The sequence below is a fragment of the Seriola lalandi genome, unplaced genomic scaffold (genome assembly GCF_002814215.2).
Source record: "Seriola lalandi dorsalis isolate HSWRI2012SDOR001 ecotype SW California unplaced genomic scaffold, Sedor1 jcf7180002054946, whole genome shotgun sequence".
NCBI classification, from domain to species: Eukaryota; Metazoa; Chordata; class Actinopteri; order Carangiformes; family Carangidae; genus Seriola; species Seriola lalandi.
The window spans coordinates 1,382,935-1,401,026 of NW_019525497.1; the positions used below are offsets into that span (position 1 = coordinate 1,382,935).

At 40.3% G+C, this 18,092-nt stretch overlaps 2 protein-coding genes across 3 annotated transcripts; both read left to right on the plus strand.

The window, feature by feature from the left end:
- Nucleotides 1-1,329: 1,329 nt before the first annotated feature.
- zng1a (Zn regulated GTPase metalloprotein activator 1A) lies at nt 1,330-14,734 on the plus strand. 2 transcript variants are annotated; one of them, XM_023394262.2, is made up of 16 exons: nt 1,330-1,464; nt 1,919-2,051; nt 2,284-2,370; nt 2,783-2,879; nt 3,088-3,179; nt 5,271-5,330; nt 6,153-6,190; nt 7,581-7,627; nt 8,168-8,254; nt 8,411-8,455; nt 9,168-9,224; nt 11,359-11,410; nt 13,239-13,307; nt 13,403-13,468; nt 13,609-13,735; nt 14,120-14,734. In XM_023394262.2, exons 2-16 carry the CDS (start codon nt 1,937-1,939, stop codon nt 14,191-14,193), a joined length of 1,113 nt encoding a protein of 370 aa, XP_023250030.1. In that variant the 5' UTR covers nt 1,330-1,464; nt 1,919-1,936; the 3' UTR covers nt 14,194-14,734. The 2 variants fall into 2 exon arrangements, with proteins under 2 accessions (XP_023250030.1, XP_087026514.1); XM_087170388.1 differs by having other exon boundaries at nt 1,380-1,484.
- A 1,686-nt stretch (nt 14,735-16,420) lies between these two features.
- foxd5 (forkhead box D5) lies at nt 16,421-17,868 on the plus strand. The gene has a single exon (XM_023394169.2). The coding sequence runs from the start codon at nt 16,615-16,617 to the stop codon at nt 17,680-17,682; it is 1,068 nt and encodes a 355-aa protein (XP_023249937.1). The 5' UTR covers nt 16,421-16,614; the 3' UTR covers nt 17,683-17,868.
- Nucleotides 17,869-18,092: the final 224 nt, after the last annotated feature.

The following is an 18,092-nucleotide window of genomic DNA, read 5'->3' on the forward strand; positions in this document are numbered from 1 at the left end:
AGATTAAATAGCCTACTCTGAAAAGGAACCTGCTGACTGCTTCTCCTGCTTTGCTCATATTCATAAAGTCAAGTCCAGTAAATTACATTGCTATCATGGAACTTTTAATTTTAATAATTTAATAATAAGGCACAATAATAAGGAATGGCAATTGCAAGCAAGTCTATACCTCCAGAGTATGTTTTTCTGTTGTATTAGTTCATGATTTGTGCTCAATATCGCTTACTGTGCTGTGTTCAGTTAAAAAGAGTAATGCAATCCCTGAATTCCACATTTTCATTTGTCACTTTAATGGAATGCCCCTTGTGTTAATTTATGAATGTTATTCATTATATATGTTGTCTATAGCTTTAGGAAAGATAATACAGACTTAACTGTTCTTGGGCACAAGAATAACTTACGTGACATTTAACCCTTTTATTCAGTCAAAACTGCTTTCAAATGAATGAACTGTATGTTTATGAAGGTTGTGATTATTATTTATTACTAACTTGAACTTTGTGCACAGCTGCTGTTGGACTTATAGTTGCAGTTTACCTTCACTTACCACTGCAGTTTATGGATTTTTGTTGCTGCTTGTGAACTTTGAACATTCCTTCAATGTGTCTTTTAATAAAAGAGCAGGTAATTTAACCTGACTCTACCCTTCAAACAAGGGAAGGGCTGACATTCAGGCCCACAGCCAGAACAGTAGGCCTAATGGGCCGAGTCTGGCATGTGTCAGCCTATTCTTTTGGGATTGGTTGTGGGTTGTTGGACTCAGGCAACCAGTCGGTCCGCACTTCAGCCAGATCTCTGGGCCCAGACCCGGCTGAGTCTTTGCCAGAATAATTTGAGTGCACAGTGGGACTTTCTCAGAACAGACAAATAAATTTAGCAAACACACAAATTACATTTTGAAGAAAAAATAATCTTGAGCAATTAATCAATTCAATTAAATTAATTCAACTCAATTAAAAATAAATTAGGTTTTCCGTTTATAATATAAGCTGTATTGTGACGCAATAATAGTACTATAATGTCTTGAATTTGAGATGTGTTTATATCTGATAGTTTGTTTCATTTACTTTGCCTTGTGTGATCAGTAGATTGAAGCAGGCATATCATAAACCGGTTCCTGTGACCCTCTTGTGGTGGATACTTGTCATCACACCAAGTTTTGTCTGAAAAAACTGTTTCTGGGACGGAGAAAAAAAAAAAGTTAGATTATTTATTGTCACGACAAGGTTGTAATTATTTATCATTTATTCGTCGGTTAACTGTAATGTTATTTCACCCCCTTCCCTTACCAGACTTTGTGTCATGATGAACGGCAAACGAAAGCGGAACCATTGTCGCTGTTTCAGGATTTCAACGGAGTCTCTACAGTGTAGCGCGCTGTCTGAACGTGAAGCTAGAGCAGTGCAGTTGCTAACATTTTTGGTGAAAACTTTGACTATCGGCATTTACAAGAGGAGCAACCAGGTAATTCATCTATAGCCCTTGTAAGTTAAGGGAAGTCGGTCTGTTTTGCTGGCGTGTTGAGCAGGTGTTAGGATAAAGTCCATGCAGTCATTCTCTGCTTACTTAGTGAGTGCTAATCTGTTGCTAATACTGCAGAGAGTGAATGCCTGTTGAGTTATTTAAAGAAATGATTGCTATAATTATGACTTGTAAGGAAGGGTTTGTGACGCCGCCAAAATCCCGTTTTATTTGCAGAGTATTTATGTTACATTATTAAACCTGATAAGTAAGTCTATGTGAATTCACAGTGACTGTCAGACTAAGTGATGCGTCTGTATGATACTTTTCTACATAATAATTAAGTTTTATTGACTAGATCTGATTCTTTCCGGTTTTGTTATACATCTGTTAATGACTGTTTATAATGTATCTGTGCACTGATGCATCACATCAAATCCATCTTTTGCACCTGTAGACAAACATTATTTCTGGAATGGATGGCATATTGATGGAGGAGGAGGATGATTGCCCAGAGTTGGTGCCCATTGATACCCAGCCTGGTCCTCCTGCAGAGCAGATACCTGTCACCATCATCACAGGCTACCTCGGTAAAATAATATCTGCGTTACGCACATCTTTAATAAGATTAGCAACAGGATTATAATCTCACTCAACTGGCACTCCATTCTCCAGCTCTGATCCTAGACTACAGTATTGTGCACTCTCATAATGATTAAAGGCTGTTCTTCATCATGAGTATTAGAAAAATGGTATTTACTGATGGTTTCCACTAATAACCAGTATTCCTCACAAATCCTGTGCTTTCCTGTTTCTTTGTAGGTGCTGGAAAGACCACACTCCTGAACTACATATTAACAGAACAACACAACAAGCGGATTGCTGTCATACTCAATGAATTTGGAGAGGGTAAACTCATTATATCCTCTGTAGAGCTCAAAATTAATATATACAAGTTCTTCAGTCTAAAGGTTACCTACACTCGATACTACATATGTGTTGCCTGTCTGACTGTTGTGTTTCCAAAGAGTTCCACAAGAGAGCAGCAGAGTAACACTTTGCCTTGAACCCAGAGTAGCTCTGTACCACAGTTTGTAAAATACAGTGCATTATATTTTCATTGAGCTCAGCATTATTTTACACCTCAATTTTCTTGCGATATCAGTGTTGTATATTTATTCATCTATTTTTAGGCAGCTTAGGCTGTAAAATCATTCCCCCAGTTCCCGTTACTTTGCACCAAAGATGTCATATTGCTGTCAAGAAGTCTGAAAACAAAGTGCTCAGTCTCTAACAGTGACTCTAACTGCTCCCCCTGCAGGCAGTGCTCTGGAGAAGTCCCTTGCAGTGAGCCAGGAAGGAGAGCTGTATGAGGAGTGGCTGGAACTGAGGAATGGCTGCCTCTGCTGCTCTGTGAAGTATGGAGATAAACCGTTTCCCACTGTTACAATAGAATAAAATCAAAGGTTGCTTTTAACTTACTTTGTTTTTGTTACGATTTAGGCCATAAAGTTTAAATTGCAAAGCTAATGATAATGCATCAACTTTCCCATGCATTAAGGACTACTTTGTTATGAGGATCTCCTGTAGGTCCAAAATAATAATGTTTTATTATTAATTCTTCAGGGACAATGGTTTTAAAGCTATTGAGAACCTGATGGAGAAGAAAGGAAAGTTTGACTACATCCTGCTGGAAACCACAGGACTTGCTGATCCAGGTACACGTTTGCAGGTTAAAGTAAGAGCAGTTATCGTATAAACCTTTAGTTGCTTTGTTTTATTTAAACTAAACTAAACTAGTTTCAAACTCCACACAGCAGATAGACAGTTATTTGCCTCCCGTAAAACCTCATGGACTCACCAGCGATTTCACCTGAAGGTGTGGGTGGGCTGGAGGCAGTGGGGTGACTTGGTTGTTTCAGCCCAAATACACAACACATGACACAAACCAAAATCACATCATTGTTTTCACAATTTCGCAACAGAGCTGCACGTCTCATGACAGACCATACTCTGAAAGATCACATGGAGACTTCTGCAAATGGCTGGTATTGACAGTAAGTTATAGTGGTCAAAATTAAACTAAATGCGGTCTTCATATCCTTGTGTCACATTGTCCCAGAACTGTTTACATTGGCTCCACCGCCATCCCCTAATGGTCTACTTAAAAATTAACTGTGACTTAAGACTGTTGCTGCTTAAAGTCTTTTCTGTCTTTTTATTTCACTCAGAGCAACTTAGTGTTCCTGGCACAATATTTAGGGAAGACCTATGGGTCAAGCGATGCATTTTTCTCTAAATGTGTCTAAATATTGCATAAACCCCTGCAGATTTCTCTGTAAAACCTGCATCAGAAGTTAAACATTTTCTAACTCTGAGGACCAGACTTGTGTTGCTGTGACAGGAGCATCCAAGGAGCCTATTTCCATCATGGCAGCCAAAAAAAAAACAAAAAACACCTGTCCGTTCAACGCTCAGGTTTGAATCAGGAAATCAATATTAGGCTATCAGAGGGTGAGAGCTGTGGCGATCAGGGTGTATCGCTAAGTGACAGGTGTCAGGAGGTAGCGGCACGGGCAGACACACACCACTTGGCCTCACAGACAGAACCAACAGAGCACGCTCAGACTCTGGGCTGTCTTCACATTTCTGCATTGTCATTGGCTGAGACAGGCTTGTTATCGACTAGGACGGGTCTGTCATTGGCTCCAGAAGCGCCGTCAATCATAAGGGCTCCCAGGAGATTCTCCCCTTCCATTTAGGAAGAGGTTGGATGAGTTATGTGAAACATGCCACTCAAAAACAGTGTTTTCATTACGCATCCATCAAATATTTACAATGCTTTCTTATTCTCACTTGGCAGTTTGACAAAAGTGCATTATGTGAACAAGCTGTGGCTGGCATGGTAACATAGGGTCTTGTAATAACCGCATTCACAGGAAAATAGGAACAAACCAAATGTACCAGCAGGACATAAACAATTGAAAGCTTCTGATATTGGTTTTATCTGCTCTACAGATCTCAGTCAGAAAAAAAAAAAGCATCCTGGGTTTCTGAAGTACTGCAGTGCCGACTTCAAACACAAATACTTTAGATGTGGATGTCACTGGATAAAGTAAATTCATCTAGTGCTGAAATCATTAATTTAGTGACAGACAATTATTTGATAATTAATTAAAGCAACGTTTCTTATCAAGTAAAAGTGTCTTAAATTTACTGGTTCCAGCTCCAAATTAAGTAAAATTATTGTAAATAAACAAAACAAGTTATTTAAAATGTCACCTTGGACCTAAATTGTGGGAAGTGTTTCTTACTATTTCTGACACTCTATAGTCTGATTATTGATTAATTGAAAGAAAGAATCTGTAAACAAATCAATAATCAAAATAACCTTTAATTGCAGCCCTGAATTTACCGAAAGAATTAAGAATTTAAGCTTAGTGGTAACATGACTGTGTGTGTGTGACTGCACATGAATTCTGAAAAACATTGTGTAATTTCTTTGTTGTATTCATAATTTTTACATTATAAACCTTTTTTAATCAAACATTTATGACGTCTGCCAGTGTTATAATTTTACTAACTTAAGTAATTCCCATGTAATGTGCCAAGAGCTGCATTTTTATTATCAACTTTCTCTTCTCTTGAAGACCTAATGAAGAAATTAGTAAAAATGTAATGAAATATCTCAAGGCTTCCGTTCACTTTTCTCCCCCTGCCACTAATTTCTTGATGATTTAGATTTTTATGTTCTTTATTATCATTAACAGTCATTTATATCTAATATACCAATTCATATCTCGTGGCAGGAGCTGTGGCCTCCATGTTCTGGGTTGACGCAGAGCTTGGCAGTGACATATATTTGGATGGTAAGATATTTGAAATGGCACGTGACTCTTTGCCCTCGGTGCGCCGACACTGGTTCGGGCTGTCGCCGTTTGTCTGCTGCACTAAACATGATTTCTCAGATATCATTGGTCTGTCTGATGTAACTTCAAATGAACGATGGATTTTAGTGCAGCCATTTAAAAACATTACACTGATTAATGGTGGTGCTGTAATTCAAAGTCTGAATTTTGTTTTTGTACTTTAAAAGGCTTTAACTCTAATTCTTTGCAAAAAACACGGTAGACCTAGCACAAATGACAGGTCTAGTCGGGGGCAATATGGGTAAAGGTCAGCATTTAAACTCTTGCTATTAGTCAGACACCACTTTTTACTTACCTGGTGGATTAAGCACTCAGCCCTACATTTCTGGATTTAAAAACTCTCACTGTTCAGTGCTTTGATTAAATATTTTGTGTCTGTGTTATGGCCCCAATTCTAGTACAATTTTGAAGAGACATCCCATGCCCAAATGGTGCCTGTCTTTTTTGTGGGAATGTCATATTTTTACTGGTGTGTGTGTGTGTGTGTGTGTGTGTGTGTGTGTGTGTGTGTGTGTGTGTGTGTGTGTGTGTGTGTTTGCATGAATGGTGTCTTGCTCATCACACTAAATACTCAGCTGTCCGTTCTGTTGTGACAGGCTGGTCGACCAAAAGTGTGGTTCAAATAGCTGAGAAAGTGGTGTAAGCAATCAGACAAAACTAAACACCAAAAGGCAACTGCAGCTCAGAACAGAATGTGCACAAGTTGTGGTGCTGTCTTACCGTCATTGATCCCTAATAACTTGTATATTTTGTTCATCCTAGGCATCGTCACTGTCATCGATGCCAAATATGGGCTAAAGGTATGTGATAAGTGGCTTTTCAGTTTTGAAATGCTTTATCAAGTCCAGTGCTGACATAATTATATTAGTAAAGTGGATATGTTAATGAACAGAAAATTAATGACAGAAATTTCAATATTCTGTTAATCTCTCATGTCATTTATCAAGCAAAAAATGGTCAACATTTGCTGGTTCCAGCCTCTCAAATGTAAAAAAAAAAAAAAAAAAAATAGCTGCTTTCCTCAGTCTGTCTGTTTGTAAATTGAATATCTTGGGCTGTTGATTGGATATGACAGGCAGTTTAAAGTGATCTGTTGAATGTTGTGATTGGTATTTTTCACAATTTCCTGACATTTTATAGGCTCTTTGAGTGATTGATAAATCAAAACAGCATTAAAAAAAAAAAAGATTGGTTGTAACTCTAATAATGTTACCAAACTTTGAAGTGTATTTGCGGTATTTCCTTCTGAGCACTGACATCTAAAAATAAATTCAGCTCAAAATGACTTTAAAGCCAAACTACTGTTCGTATACCCCCAGTGCAGAGCATCACGCTTTACTAAACCCTGCCCTCCCGACGGTATTTAAAAGGAACAGGATAAGTGACACCTAGATAATGGGCTCTAATTTGAAGGTGTCATGCACAGTGAGGTGATGCGTTAGGTGTTGCTCTGTCCTCCAAGTGCAGAGAGGCGGGATGAAGGAAGTGATGACAGAAAGAAGGAGAGGATAACTCATAGTGAAGGAGTAATTGATATCAGAGATGTGAACATTGTAATAGGACTGTCACATCCACTCACCCGCCTCTCCCCTCACCTGCCTCATGAAATATCCGTCCGTCTGCGATGTTTCAGCTTAACCTGAGCCCTTGGCCTCACGCTCTGTGAAAGGCCTTTGTCTCTTGATACAGAGGTTGTCGAATGAAAAGCTGCAATCTATTATGTTTTTTATTTAATATGTTTTCGTCAGTCATTCCTTCGGAGTTAAAGCCGTGGCGATTCAGGCAGTGACAGATTCATGTCAGATTGACACTCAGGGGGTCAGGATCCAGATTAACACCTCCTGCTCTGTCTGTTATTAGATATTAAACTGTTTTGGAAAATGCTGCATCCCGAGTGCAAGAACAGGACACAAACAAAATGAAAAGGAATCTCCTGTGGTTTCATGTGTTGAGAAAGTCTCTTAGCTCACAAAAATGATGAAATACAGGCATTTCTTTTATCAATTTATCTGTCACATCTTGTGTTGGCTGTTGCAAATGATTGCTGATATTTCTATTTTGTTCAAGAATGTGCTTAAAGTTGGAAATGTATACGGTCAGCATGAGCAGTTTTGCACTTTTAAATCCTTTTTTGTCTTTCATTTTGCGGGTGCATGTGTAAGTTATGTCCGGTGTCTCTTCTTTCTGTAGCAACTAACCGAGGAAAAGGCAGATGGACTCCTCAATGAAGCAGTCAGGTATGTTTAATGCAGGTTTTGTGCTAAGCTGACATGAGTGAGTCTTCCATGGAAAAGAGAGCGAATACGTGTATTTCCCAAAATGTGAAAATATTCCTTAAAAACTAATCAAACCGCTCGGTATCCACCACACCAGGTCAGCAGACTCATGCCGCCTGTCTGTCTGTCTGTCTGTCTGTCTGTCTGTCTGTCTGTCTGGGCATCTTTCTGTCTGTCTCCTCCAGCAGCTGTATAGTGGTGGTGTTGTTGTTGAACAAATACACTGATGAAGAAAGACCAGTTGCACGACCCTTTGCATTCTTTGTCTTTGTTTGTGTTTTCACCTCTTGACCAAACAGTGCTCACTTCCCATTTGAGTCTGGCTTGTATTGCCTACTGCCACCCATGAACACTTTCTGCATGTACACAGAACGAAGAAACAGTTTGACAAAGCAATGACACGATTTTAATTTTGGACATTTCTAAGGGGGATTTGTGCAAATTTTGAAGAGCATGTTCACTTGCCAAATAAACACCATGTTATTATTACTTTCTTTTCAGACAGATTGCTCTCGCTGACCTGACCATCATCAACAAGACAGACCTGGTGAATGAGGAGGAACTGAACCAAGTCAGAGACACTGTCAGGTCGACAATCCCATACTTAATGCTTAATAACAGGAACAACAACAAATACAGGAAGCTGTATTTGTTGTTGTTCCTGTTATTAAGCTGCCTGTGTAAATTTTGGACCATGTTACCTTACATGTAGCCTGATGATAACTTTTTTTCTCTTCACCTCAGGTCGATAAATGGTCTTGTCAAGATTCTAGAAAGCCAGAGATCAAAGTAAGTCATTTTTTTCTGGACAGAAACAGGATCATTTTGTTTGATAAGGTTATGTAGCTTTTCTGTGGCCAGGTTCCCTGCTTTGTTTAGTGCAACAGATGAGCTCCACGTGCTGCTCCCCCTCAGATCTTTGTATCAAAGATGAAGCAGCTCAGGCATGACACTGCTCATGAGAGACCCCCAACACTCACACACGTATATATACACAAACTGCTGCACCCTGAGTAAACACCAAACCTTCAATGGTGTCCAGTTACCCACAAGTCTTTGCTCTTTGACCCCCGGGTCTTCAAGCTGACATGGTTGCATATGCATCAGCGTACATACGTGCAAAAATGTGTGTGTGTGTGTGTGTATGCACATTCTGTGTTAGCACGTTGTGTGTTGTTAGACCCAGGTAGCATCTGGCTAACACAAGCAGTGTGTATCAAAGGTTTGGGTGTGTTTTGGATCTGCTTTGCCCCCCCCCCACCCCCCCACAGAGTTCAGACCAGGGTGAGCAGATGAAAGACACCGTGTAGCGAGGGGTTAATCAGAAAAACATTCCCACAACTTTTTGCTTGAGTCAGTTCACCTGGTTACCCTTAATGTTAGTTTTAGCCAACTTGTGGCAAACGCTGAGATCTCTCACTTAATTTATTTCCCACTATGGTGAAGCTGGATTTTAAATTAAACTGGAAAAAGTAAAATAAGCAGTGGTCTTGTTCCACAGGGTGGATCTGTCTGAAGTCCTGGATCTGCATTCATTTGACAGCAAGGATGGAGCCAAGTGAGTTGATTTTGCCCCATTTCAGTCTCATGTACACAAAACATACTCATTCAGAAAAAATAAGTGACTGTAAGTGTCAAAAAACTGACTTTTAAAAGCCACACATAAATCTAATATAAATATTGAAAACCTTCTACTGATATTTGTCTCACAAACATTGATTGGGTTATTAAAGAATTGTGACCAAGATATTTACTGAGAGGGACATTTCACAGTTGAAAAATAAACTTTCAAAATAAAGATTACTAAATGATGTAATGGCAGCTCTATTTCTAACTTATTTACTTACTTGCATATTAGAAATGATAATATATTTCTTTTTTCTTTAAAAGCAAAAACTATATATTCCACTCGTATAAAATAGGTAAACAGGTTAAAGAAAAATGCTCGAATACGTTGTTACTTGTTTGTACATGTTTTTAATGTTTTTAATGACAGGCTGTAAATGCAGCTGGCAATTTTGCACACATTGCCCCTCATTTTGAATGTAAAGTTGTATTTAGATATTTTTAAAATAAAATTTTCTTAATTTAGTAAAACTAATAAATGCAACATGGAAATCTTGTCTTATGGCTATGAGTGGATTTTTTAGGCTGATACCAATAGTTCAAAACATTTCCCAAGGATTTCTTTTTACTATCGAGTGATATCGTGTCTTCAACATTTCTCCTACGGATAACCCCAAATTTCTCACAAGAAGAAAATAAAGATATTTCACAGCTGAAAAACTTGTCAGTGCTCTCTAGTAGACAACCTATGTAACAATGACACTTTTTAGATGAATTCAAATATATCGTACCTAACATGTCTTCACTGTAATTTCTTGTTGCGTATAGGTTGGAGAATGCTGTAAATGCCGATATCAGTGGATGTGTTGACCGTGTCAGTGATCGCTACCTGTGATGCTGTATTTTAAAACTTGCAGTGAAAGATCAAAAACTTATTTCGAGTGCACTGATGGCCTTTGTTGCTAGCCTGTCTGAACTGTGTACCCAGCAGTCTCTGATACCGTTGCTCACCGTGTTGCCCTCTAATTAACAGACTCTTTTATTGAGCATCCCCCTGTTACACCACAGGGTGGTCATCATATTGTATCCCCTGTAGAATGTCATTCTCATGAATAGAGTCAATGTTCATCCCTTCATGTGAATGAAACGGGCCTCGGTGTTAAAGCTCTCTTACATGCCCTCAGTCAGTGTCTCTGAGACCAGCTGCAGAGGATTAGAGCTGTGTGTGTCCACTGGCTCCTGAGGAGTCCCCCATGTCCCAACAGATAGCTCCTTTCCCCTGCCTTTGAGAATCCAGGCCCCTCCTCCACTCAGTCCCATGCTGGCTGTTTGAAGCGGCCCCCCGCTGCTCTGCCTGTGTGGTACTAACAGCACACAGGGCTCAAGCTGCTGGACACAACATTTAGCCTCCTTGTGAGGTCTGATGGAGAGAGCAAGGCCTGTAGTTTGTTTGGGGGTGGGGGTGGTGGGTGTTTTGTAGGATTTAATTGCCATTTCTAAAGTTTTCACAAGTCCATTCAGGAGTTGTGTCATTAAGCAGTGATACAGCACACTTTGTGTTATACTGTGAGATCAAAACACAAAGAAAAAGACGCTATAGTCCACTCTTCTTCTGCAGAAAACTTGAAGGATGTGGATAAAAGAAATAAAAAAGCTCAAGTCTGTTGGTTTGTACTGCAATGTACAAACCTGTAAAGCCTCACTGATAATAAAAATGTATTTTTCACAATGGGCAGCAATAACAGTGAGCTACAGATAAACAACTTGAAATAAAGAAGACAAAATATGCCACAAAAACAGGATTAAACAGGAATGTGATTATGAAATAATGAATACGGTTTCTAAAACAATCATGTCAAAGATAATATCAGAAACAACCTAACAACAACCTTTGGCTTGAAACCTATGTCTACTTACTTACTTATGTCACTCCATCATTACACAACATGAAACTATGCATTACAGCTGACAGATACACATGGGAACATATTTAAAAATTTATTGTAAACTATTATTTGAATCCATTTAGTGCAACACTGTCGCCTTTTAAGTGAAAATGAGTCTCATGTAATAACTGAAACTGGAAAAATATGTCACGGCATTTAAACATTTCTCTCCTCTGAAAGTCTAGCAGAGAAGCTCCAGCTTGTGAAACCTGCAAGGCCTCATCTCGACAAGGTATTGTTTGTGTGCTCTGAACTGTTTCACACTTATAGGCTCCCTGTACTTACTCTCTTCCAGTTTTCCTTGTTTTGTTTGCTAATTTATTTCAACGCATCATTTCCTACAGAGTAAAGAGGGATGCGCTCTCCTGAGGCTAAATTTTTGCCTTGCATTCCCCCAGGCTGTGACACCGCAGTGAAAACTCCCTCCCTGCTTTGGTTTTTGTATTGAGATCAACTTGAGGCTTTTGATGTTTTCTTGTTACACTACAAATAGATGCAGTCTCGGTCATACAGGGCAGCGCAGACACCGATTCACTCGAGACTTAAAGAGACTGGGCGCACTGTGTTGGCTAGACTGAGTAGAGTCTCGGCTACATATTATGGCTTCACAGTTGTTGAACTGAATGCAGATGTCATAAAATGTAGCACACGGACCATGTTTGACCAGATAATTAGCAGCTGAGTGTCGGATATGAATGGGAAGCCTCTAGTGGACCAAGTACAGCTATTTTCTATGAAGATGTAAAGAATGAAAAAATATTTATTTCAGGATTGGTTTCATACCATTTCTCTTGATGTTTTCATCAGGCTTTAGAGCAAATGACTCCTTGCAGCAATTAGGCCTCATGTTGTTTTCAGTTGTGCTTTATAACCATGAACTTTTATCACAGGATGAGGACAGATGAGGGTTGTTTGTGTGAGCAAATAATGGTATTGTTGTCTGTTTTCTCCAGGTTCCCTTTCCCGCATGAAGCTCAGCGTCCCTCAGACCCCCAGCCCCCCTACCCCCCCCTTCTTCCCCATGTTGCTCTTTTCATGTAAATGAGAATGCTGTTTTTCTGTTGTTATACCAAATGACAAGGAAGTGTGTAACCTTAACACTTCAACACAAAACCCCCAAATATCTGCAAAGTGCTCTTTTAATGCTGTAAGGAAGTACTGAGAGGACAGACTGTGTGTGTGTGTGTGTGTGTGTGTGTGTGTGTGTGTGTGTGAGAGAGAGAGAGAAAGAGCGAGAGGGGCGGCAGATAAAAAGAGGTGCCGTTGTTGGTAGTTGTGGTTTTTGACATGGTCATTGACAAAGTCATCAGCCGGGGTGTAAAAAACACTTCTTTTGTTTAATGTTCATTATGACTTTGCTAATTTCAGAAACCCAGAAATGTATGCTAAAATGTATTTTAAATAATATTACTCAGGTCATGAAAACATAAAACCAGTGTTGCACTGTAATTTAACCAAGTACTGAACAATTTGAAGTACTTGTACTTTACCTGAGTATATTCATTTCAAGGTACTTTATATTCTACTCCATCGCATTTCCCATGGAAACATTAAAATTTTTATACAACCTCATTTATCTGGCAGCTATAACTTAGTTTTCAGATCAAAATTTTATACAGAAAACATTGATATAATATGTATTGCTAAAGATTAAACTACCTCACAGTGTAGTATTGACAGAATCAAACTAATAATGTTTCAATACCGGTGAAATAATACTGTATATGATTACTATAACACTGTGCATGGGGGCATTCTGCATAATGAGTATTTTTACATGTGATACTTTATTGTACTTTTGTTGATATACTTCAGTCAGATTTTTTATGGATTATTTTGTCATTGTGGTGTTGGTGCTTTTACTTGAGTAAAAGACCTGAGTACGAATTTCACTACTGCATTGAAAGAACTTTTGTGTATTTCAATTTCACATAAAGTGTCATTTATGTGTGTTTCAGTGATGAAAAATGTTGAAAAGTGCTATAACTTTTCAGAATCACAAAATGTTCGATTTCTTATATGAATTCATTTCTGTGTGGTGTGTTATGTGTCATCCTCAGAGTATTTTAACTGTGACGTTTGAAGTGGCTGGAGATCTCTCTGAGGACGCCTTGAATGTTTTCATACAGGTACAGACGCTCTGCATCATTCAGATCCCCGCGACCATTAGCTATAGCACAACAAAGTCCTTTGAAAAGTAAACACCCGTTTTCCACTGTTTCAGGATCTCCTATGGGAAAAGATGTTCAAAAACAAAGAAGGGCAACCCATGACAGTCATCCGGTTAAAGGTACAATAGAGCACAGTAGTCAGCCCAGTGGCAGCAGTGATCAATAACAGCAGCTTTATTATCTATATTAATCAGTTCCAAACACTTCACTCAGTGTGGGTTAATGTGTCACTCGTGACTTGTGACTTGTGTGTTTTCAGGGCATAGTATCATTTGCAGGAAACGCCCACCAAGTGATGCTGCAGGGGGTCCACGAGCTGTACGAGCTGAATGAGACTCCACAGCTTTGGGAGGAGAACCTGCGGATCAACCGACTGGTCTTCATAGGTGAAGACGCACACACACACACACACACACACACACTCTCACATTTTTATCTTCACACAATTCTTAAACACCACTGTAAAGGCAGCCAACTCCCTGAGTTGCGTTAACTGATTAAAATGTCTTTTATTGATAATCTTCTGTTCAAATTTTTAAAGTAGTTTATGTGGTAATTTAACAAACGTGTATGTAACAAAAAAAAGTTTGTTATATGTTACAGATTATTCAGAAAGTAGAGACAGTGTTCAGTTTAGTCTTTTAGTCATTGCACATCAGGTTAGCGGAAAATGCAAAAATGTGAAATTTGTCCACACGCACGATATCTTTGTTTGTCTGTGTGCACATATAGCCGCACTGTGTTGACGCTTTCTCCAATCTGTTTTGCAGGCAGGAACCTGGAAAAGTCCGTTCTGCAGGAACAGTTCATTTCTGTAGTTATGCAGGGGGCAGAGGGAAACTAGTGAGAAGCTCATCTCTCCGTTTCACATCCAAAAGTGTTGATTCTGGAGCAGAAGTTTTGGCTTTGGCCATCCATAAATCGGGGACTGTGTTTCAGATGTTGATTCCTTTCCTTCATGAGGATGAGGTATGTCTGAGGATGGCTATAGTTACTGTAGCAATCATGACAGTAAATTTGAATTGTGATAATCCATCACAACCAGCTTTAAATGCTACGGTATATCACAGGAAGTGTGTTTATGTTGCTGTAGTGCCTGAGCTAAATGCTGTTAATTGCTTCTCTCCCTGGAAACTTTCCAAACATGACCTCTATAAATAACCCTGAAAAAAATTAAAAATGTGCACACACACAAAGATACCACAGAAAAGTTTTATAAAGACGGCTTTGTAAAATCTGTAATTTTTGAAGGTTGGGACAAACAGTGTTAGAGGTTGCAAAGTGGTGCACATACTTTATCAAGTCTGGTACAAGACTGTACTTTGTAAATGAAGCAGCCCTGCTTGTATTTTTAAATTATTCGAAATAAAGTTTTTTTTTCTGAACACGTTATTCTGTAACTGTTGTAATATACCTAAACAAAATAATCATGTGTAAACGTGGCTTGTTCTAGCTGACGACAGCAGACTATTAACATGACAGAGACACAGTGCCTTTGTGGAAGGTTCACTATGATACTCAACAAAGTGTGAAAAGAGGCTCCAAGAGCATTAACATCTTAGCTTTCATTGTTATGAAACGCATATAGAGAGTTTTTAAAGGTTTGCATCAAGTGAAGAGACGATGATTAGAGAAACGTTTGTTTCACAAGTGTGACAACTCAGATATTATAGGAAAGTAATTATTTACAACTAGTATCCTAGAAAATATGATTATAATTGGCTCCAATTTATTGTTTCTTAACATTTTGTTAGTGCCATGAAAACCTACAGATCTGTGCATCTAAACTGGGTGAATAATTTATTCAGCTTTCTACTACAGTGAAACAGTCCAGTTGTTACGGGTTTTATTTAAAATCTGTATTTTTACTTGTTCCCAATGGAATTCTAACATTTTTTTTATTACTATTCATTTACTTTGTCTGTCCTTTTGAAAGCTAATCTGACATTTCTGGCTCAGTTTCAGTTGCTGATAAAACTACATTTAGATGTTTTTCCCTCAGCTGCGTGTGTGGTGCTGCCATCTGCACCTGCAGCTTCAGTGAAGTTTCTGCTTATAATACTTGACAAATTACAGCCCTTCTGTTTTTTGGTATTTGTTGTTTAAGCTTTGATTGGTAAAGTCATGTGAGAACCATCATCCTCACACAGCCTGCGCACACACCACACACACACACACACACACACACACACACACACACACACAGTAGGCCCAGTCAGGTGAGGAAATAGGTGGAGTTTTCCCAACTTGGTCATTTGCAATGGAGATGGTTTAGCCGAACGGTTTTGGCACATATCCGCTGTGAACCGGTTTGCTTTGAGGATGGCTCTGCTTATTCATCCCGGTCGTAAAGCGGAGCTGAGCCCTGTAGCCCTGAACGCACCATGCAGCTGAGCCGTTTCCTATTCGATTCTGATGCTGATGGTCTCGTTAAGGCGACTATTGCCTCTTTTCTCTGCTGGCCGCGGGAAGCCCTCCCACGGCCATTTTCATGGTCACACCACCCGCGGGCATCTAGAGGTGGCAAACTAAACGAACCCGCGGGGGTTCCAAGGGGAAAACACTTGGGTTTCTTATCACGGGTTACAGGCTTGGTGTTAAAAATCCCAAGAACACCCCACCTCTGACTCTGCTTCTGTATTTGTAAAGTCAAATGATTAAACAGCTTCATAACTTGCAAACCAGCTAAAATCATTTTCAATGTGTTTGATGTAGAGCAAAAAGCGGTTATCCAAAATAAAACACTAATGTGTAGAGGCCACACTTAAAACGCATTATCTCGACATAAAGAACTCTAGGCTGTGAAGCAGTAAGCTGTGGTTCTTTTTGAGAGTTTTTATTGGTGTATTACATTACGTTGTTGGCTCTCATTCCAATAGATCTCATAAAAATGTTGCTATATTGGCTAAAATGCAACAAATTACCACCAGAAAGTGGGCTTTCTGCGCACTTCAGGAATACCCTGAAGATCCCTCCCCACCTGTGTGCTTGCTTCCTCTGGCTCCCCGCGGTGAGGGGCTACTCTGATAGGTTCAGAGGGCTAATGGGACTGGCCTGCAGGGCAGCAGCCTCTCAACATATAAAGCCTCAGCTCTCCCTATCACAGTAAACAGCCGGCACACAAGGTTTAAGGAGACACAGACGGCAGATGCGCTTTTACGCATGAATAGGTGCCTTTTGGTTTTTACGCACGGCGAACCATTAAGGCCTCGTTGGCAAAGCTGAGTTTTTTCTTTACGCGTTTGTGAACAGTCCGCGTGTGGCCATGACTCTCTCCAGTGAATTTGAATCTTCACAACACGCCGCCCTGCCTCTAGAGGAGGATGAGATTGACATAGTGGGCGAGGATAGGTCTACCCACGGGCGTTTATATCGAAATGAGTGCTCTACGGACGCAGGCTCCTCAGCAGAATCTGGTGCTGAATTTGACTCTTCAGAGCCGGACTCATCGGGGGAGAGTGAGAACAGTTTCTGCGCAGACGCACCGCCGTCCAGGAAAGCCCAGAGCAGCTCGGTAAAGCCCCCCTACTCCTACATTGCCCTCATCACCATGGCCATCCTGCAGAGCCCGCTGAAGAAGCTGACGCTGAGTGGCATCTGTGACTTCATCAGCAACAAATTCCCCTACTACAGAGACAAGTTCCCCGCTTGGCAGAACTCCATCAGGCACAACCTCTCCCTCAACGACTGTTTCATCAAGATCCCGAGGGAGCCTGGGAACCCGGGCAAAGGTAACTACTGGTCACTGGACCCAGCCTCAGAAGACATGTTCGACAACGGCAGCTTCCTGCGGCGAAGGAAGCGGTTTAAGAGAAACCAGCCAGAGTTCAGCAAAGACGGACTTATGTTTTATTCCAGCTTGAACTGCTACCGGCCGTACGGGCAACCATATGGTGTACGGGGCCAGGTAAGCCCCCCAACCACTGCTCCTATCCGGTACATGCCCCTGCAGGAGGGCATCATGGTTCCTCCCTCTTCCTATCACCTTCTACCACAGACTCTGAACAACCACGGAAAGTGCAGTGGGCCTAAAGACTTCAGAGCGCAGCTTTGCGCAACAGAACCCGCTGAGCCAAAGCCTGGCCCCAAGGCAAAGTGCTCCTTCAGCATCGACAGCATCATGAGCAAACCCTCCCCCGTCGCTCCTCAGAACCCGAATCCACAGCACAGCCAGCACAGCGCTCTCGGATACGGTCATCTCGTGTCGGGCCCCGCTGCCTGTTTGGTTCCGACGCTCCTGCAGGCTCCCAGGACTCCATTCTGCCCCCCTGCCATGCTGAGCACTGCTCCTTTAATAAATGAGCATCTCAGACTCTCTTACCCTCGCTGCTGAAGCCTTTGGTCATAAGAAACTTTACAGTGTCTGTATGTTTGATGCTCTGTGAAGACACGTTGGTGTAGCTCATTTCTCAAAGAAATGTTTGAATTGCATGATATTTATGTGCGTTGACATTCAAAGTTATGTCTTTAATGAAACCATTGTACATAAGATGAGCGGTAGGCTAATATATATGTGACACTCGCTAATGATTGTGTTTTTGTTATTAATTAATTAACGTGTGAAAATAAATGTCTGAAAAATGACTGCTATACTTTTTTGTTTTAGGTTCTTTATTTGGCAACTTACAACAAAATGTGCTGTGTGGTTCTGGTCATGGTGCAGAGGAGTTACACAAGGAATAGAACAGCAGTCTGTCGAATTAGCTATAATATAAGATATAATAGTTGAGACAAAACTTCAAA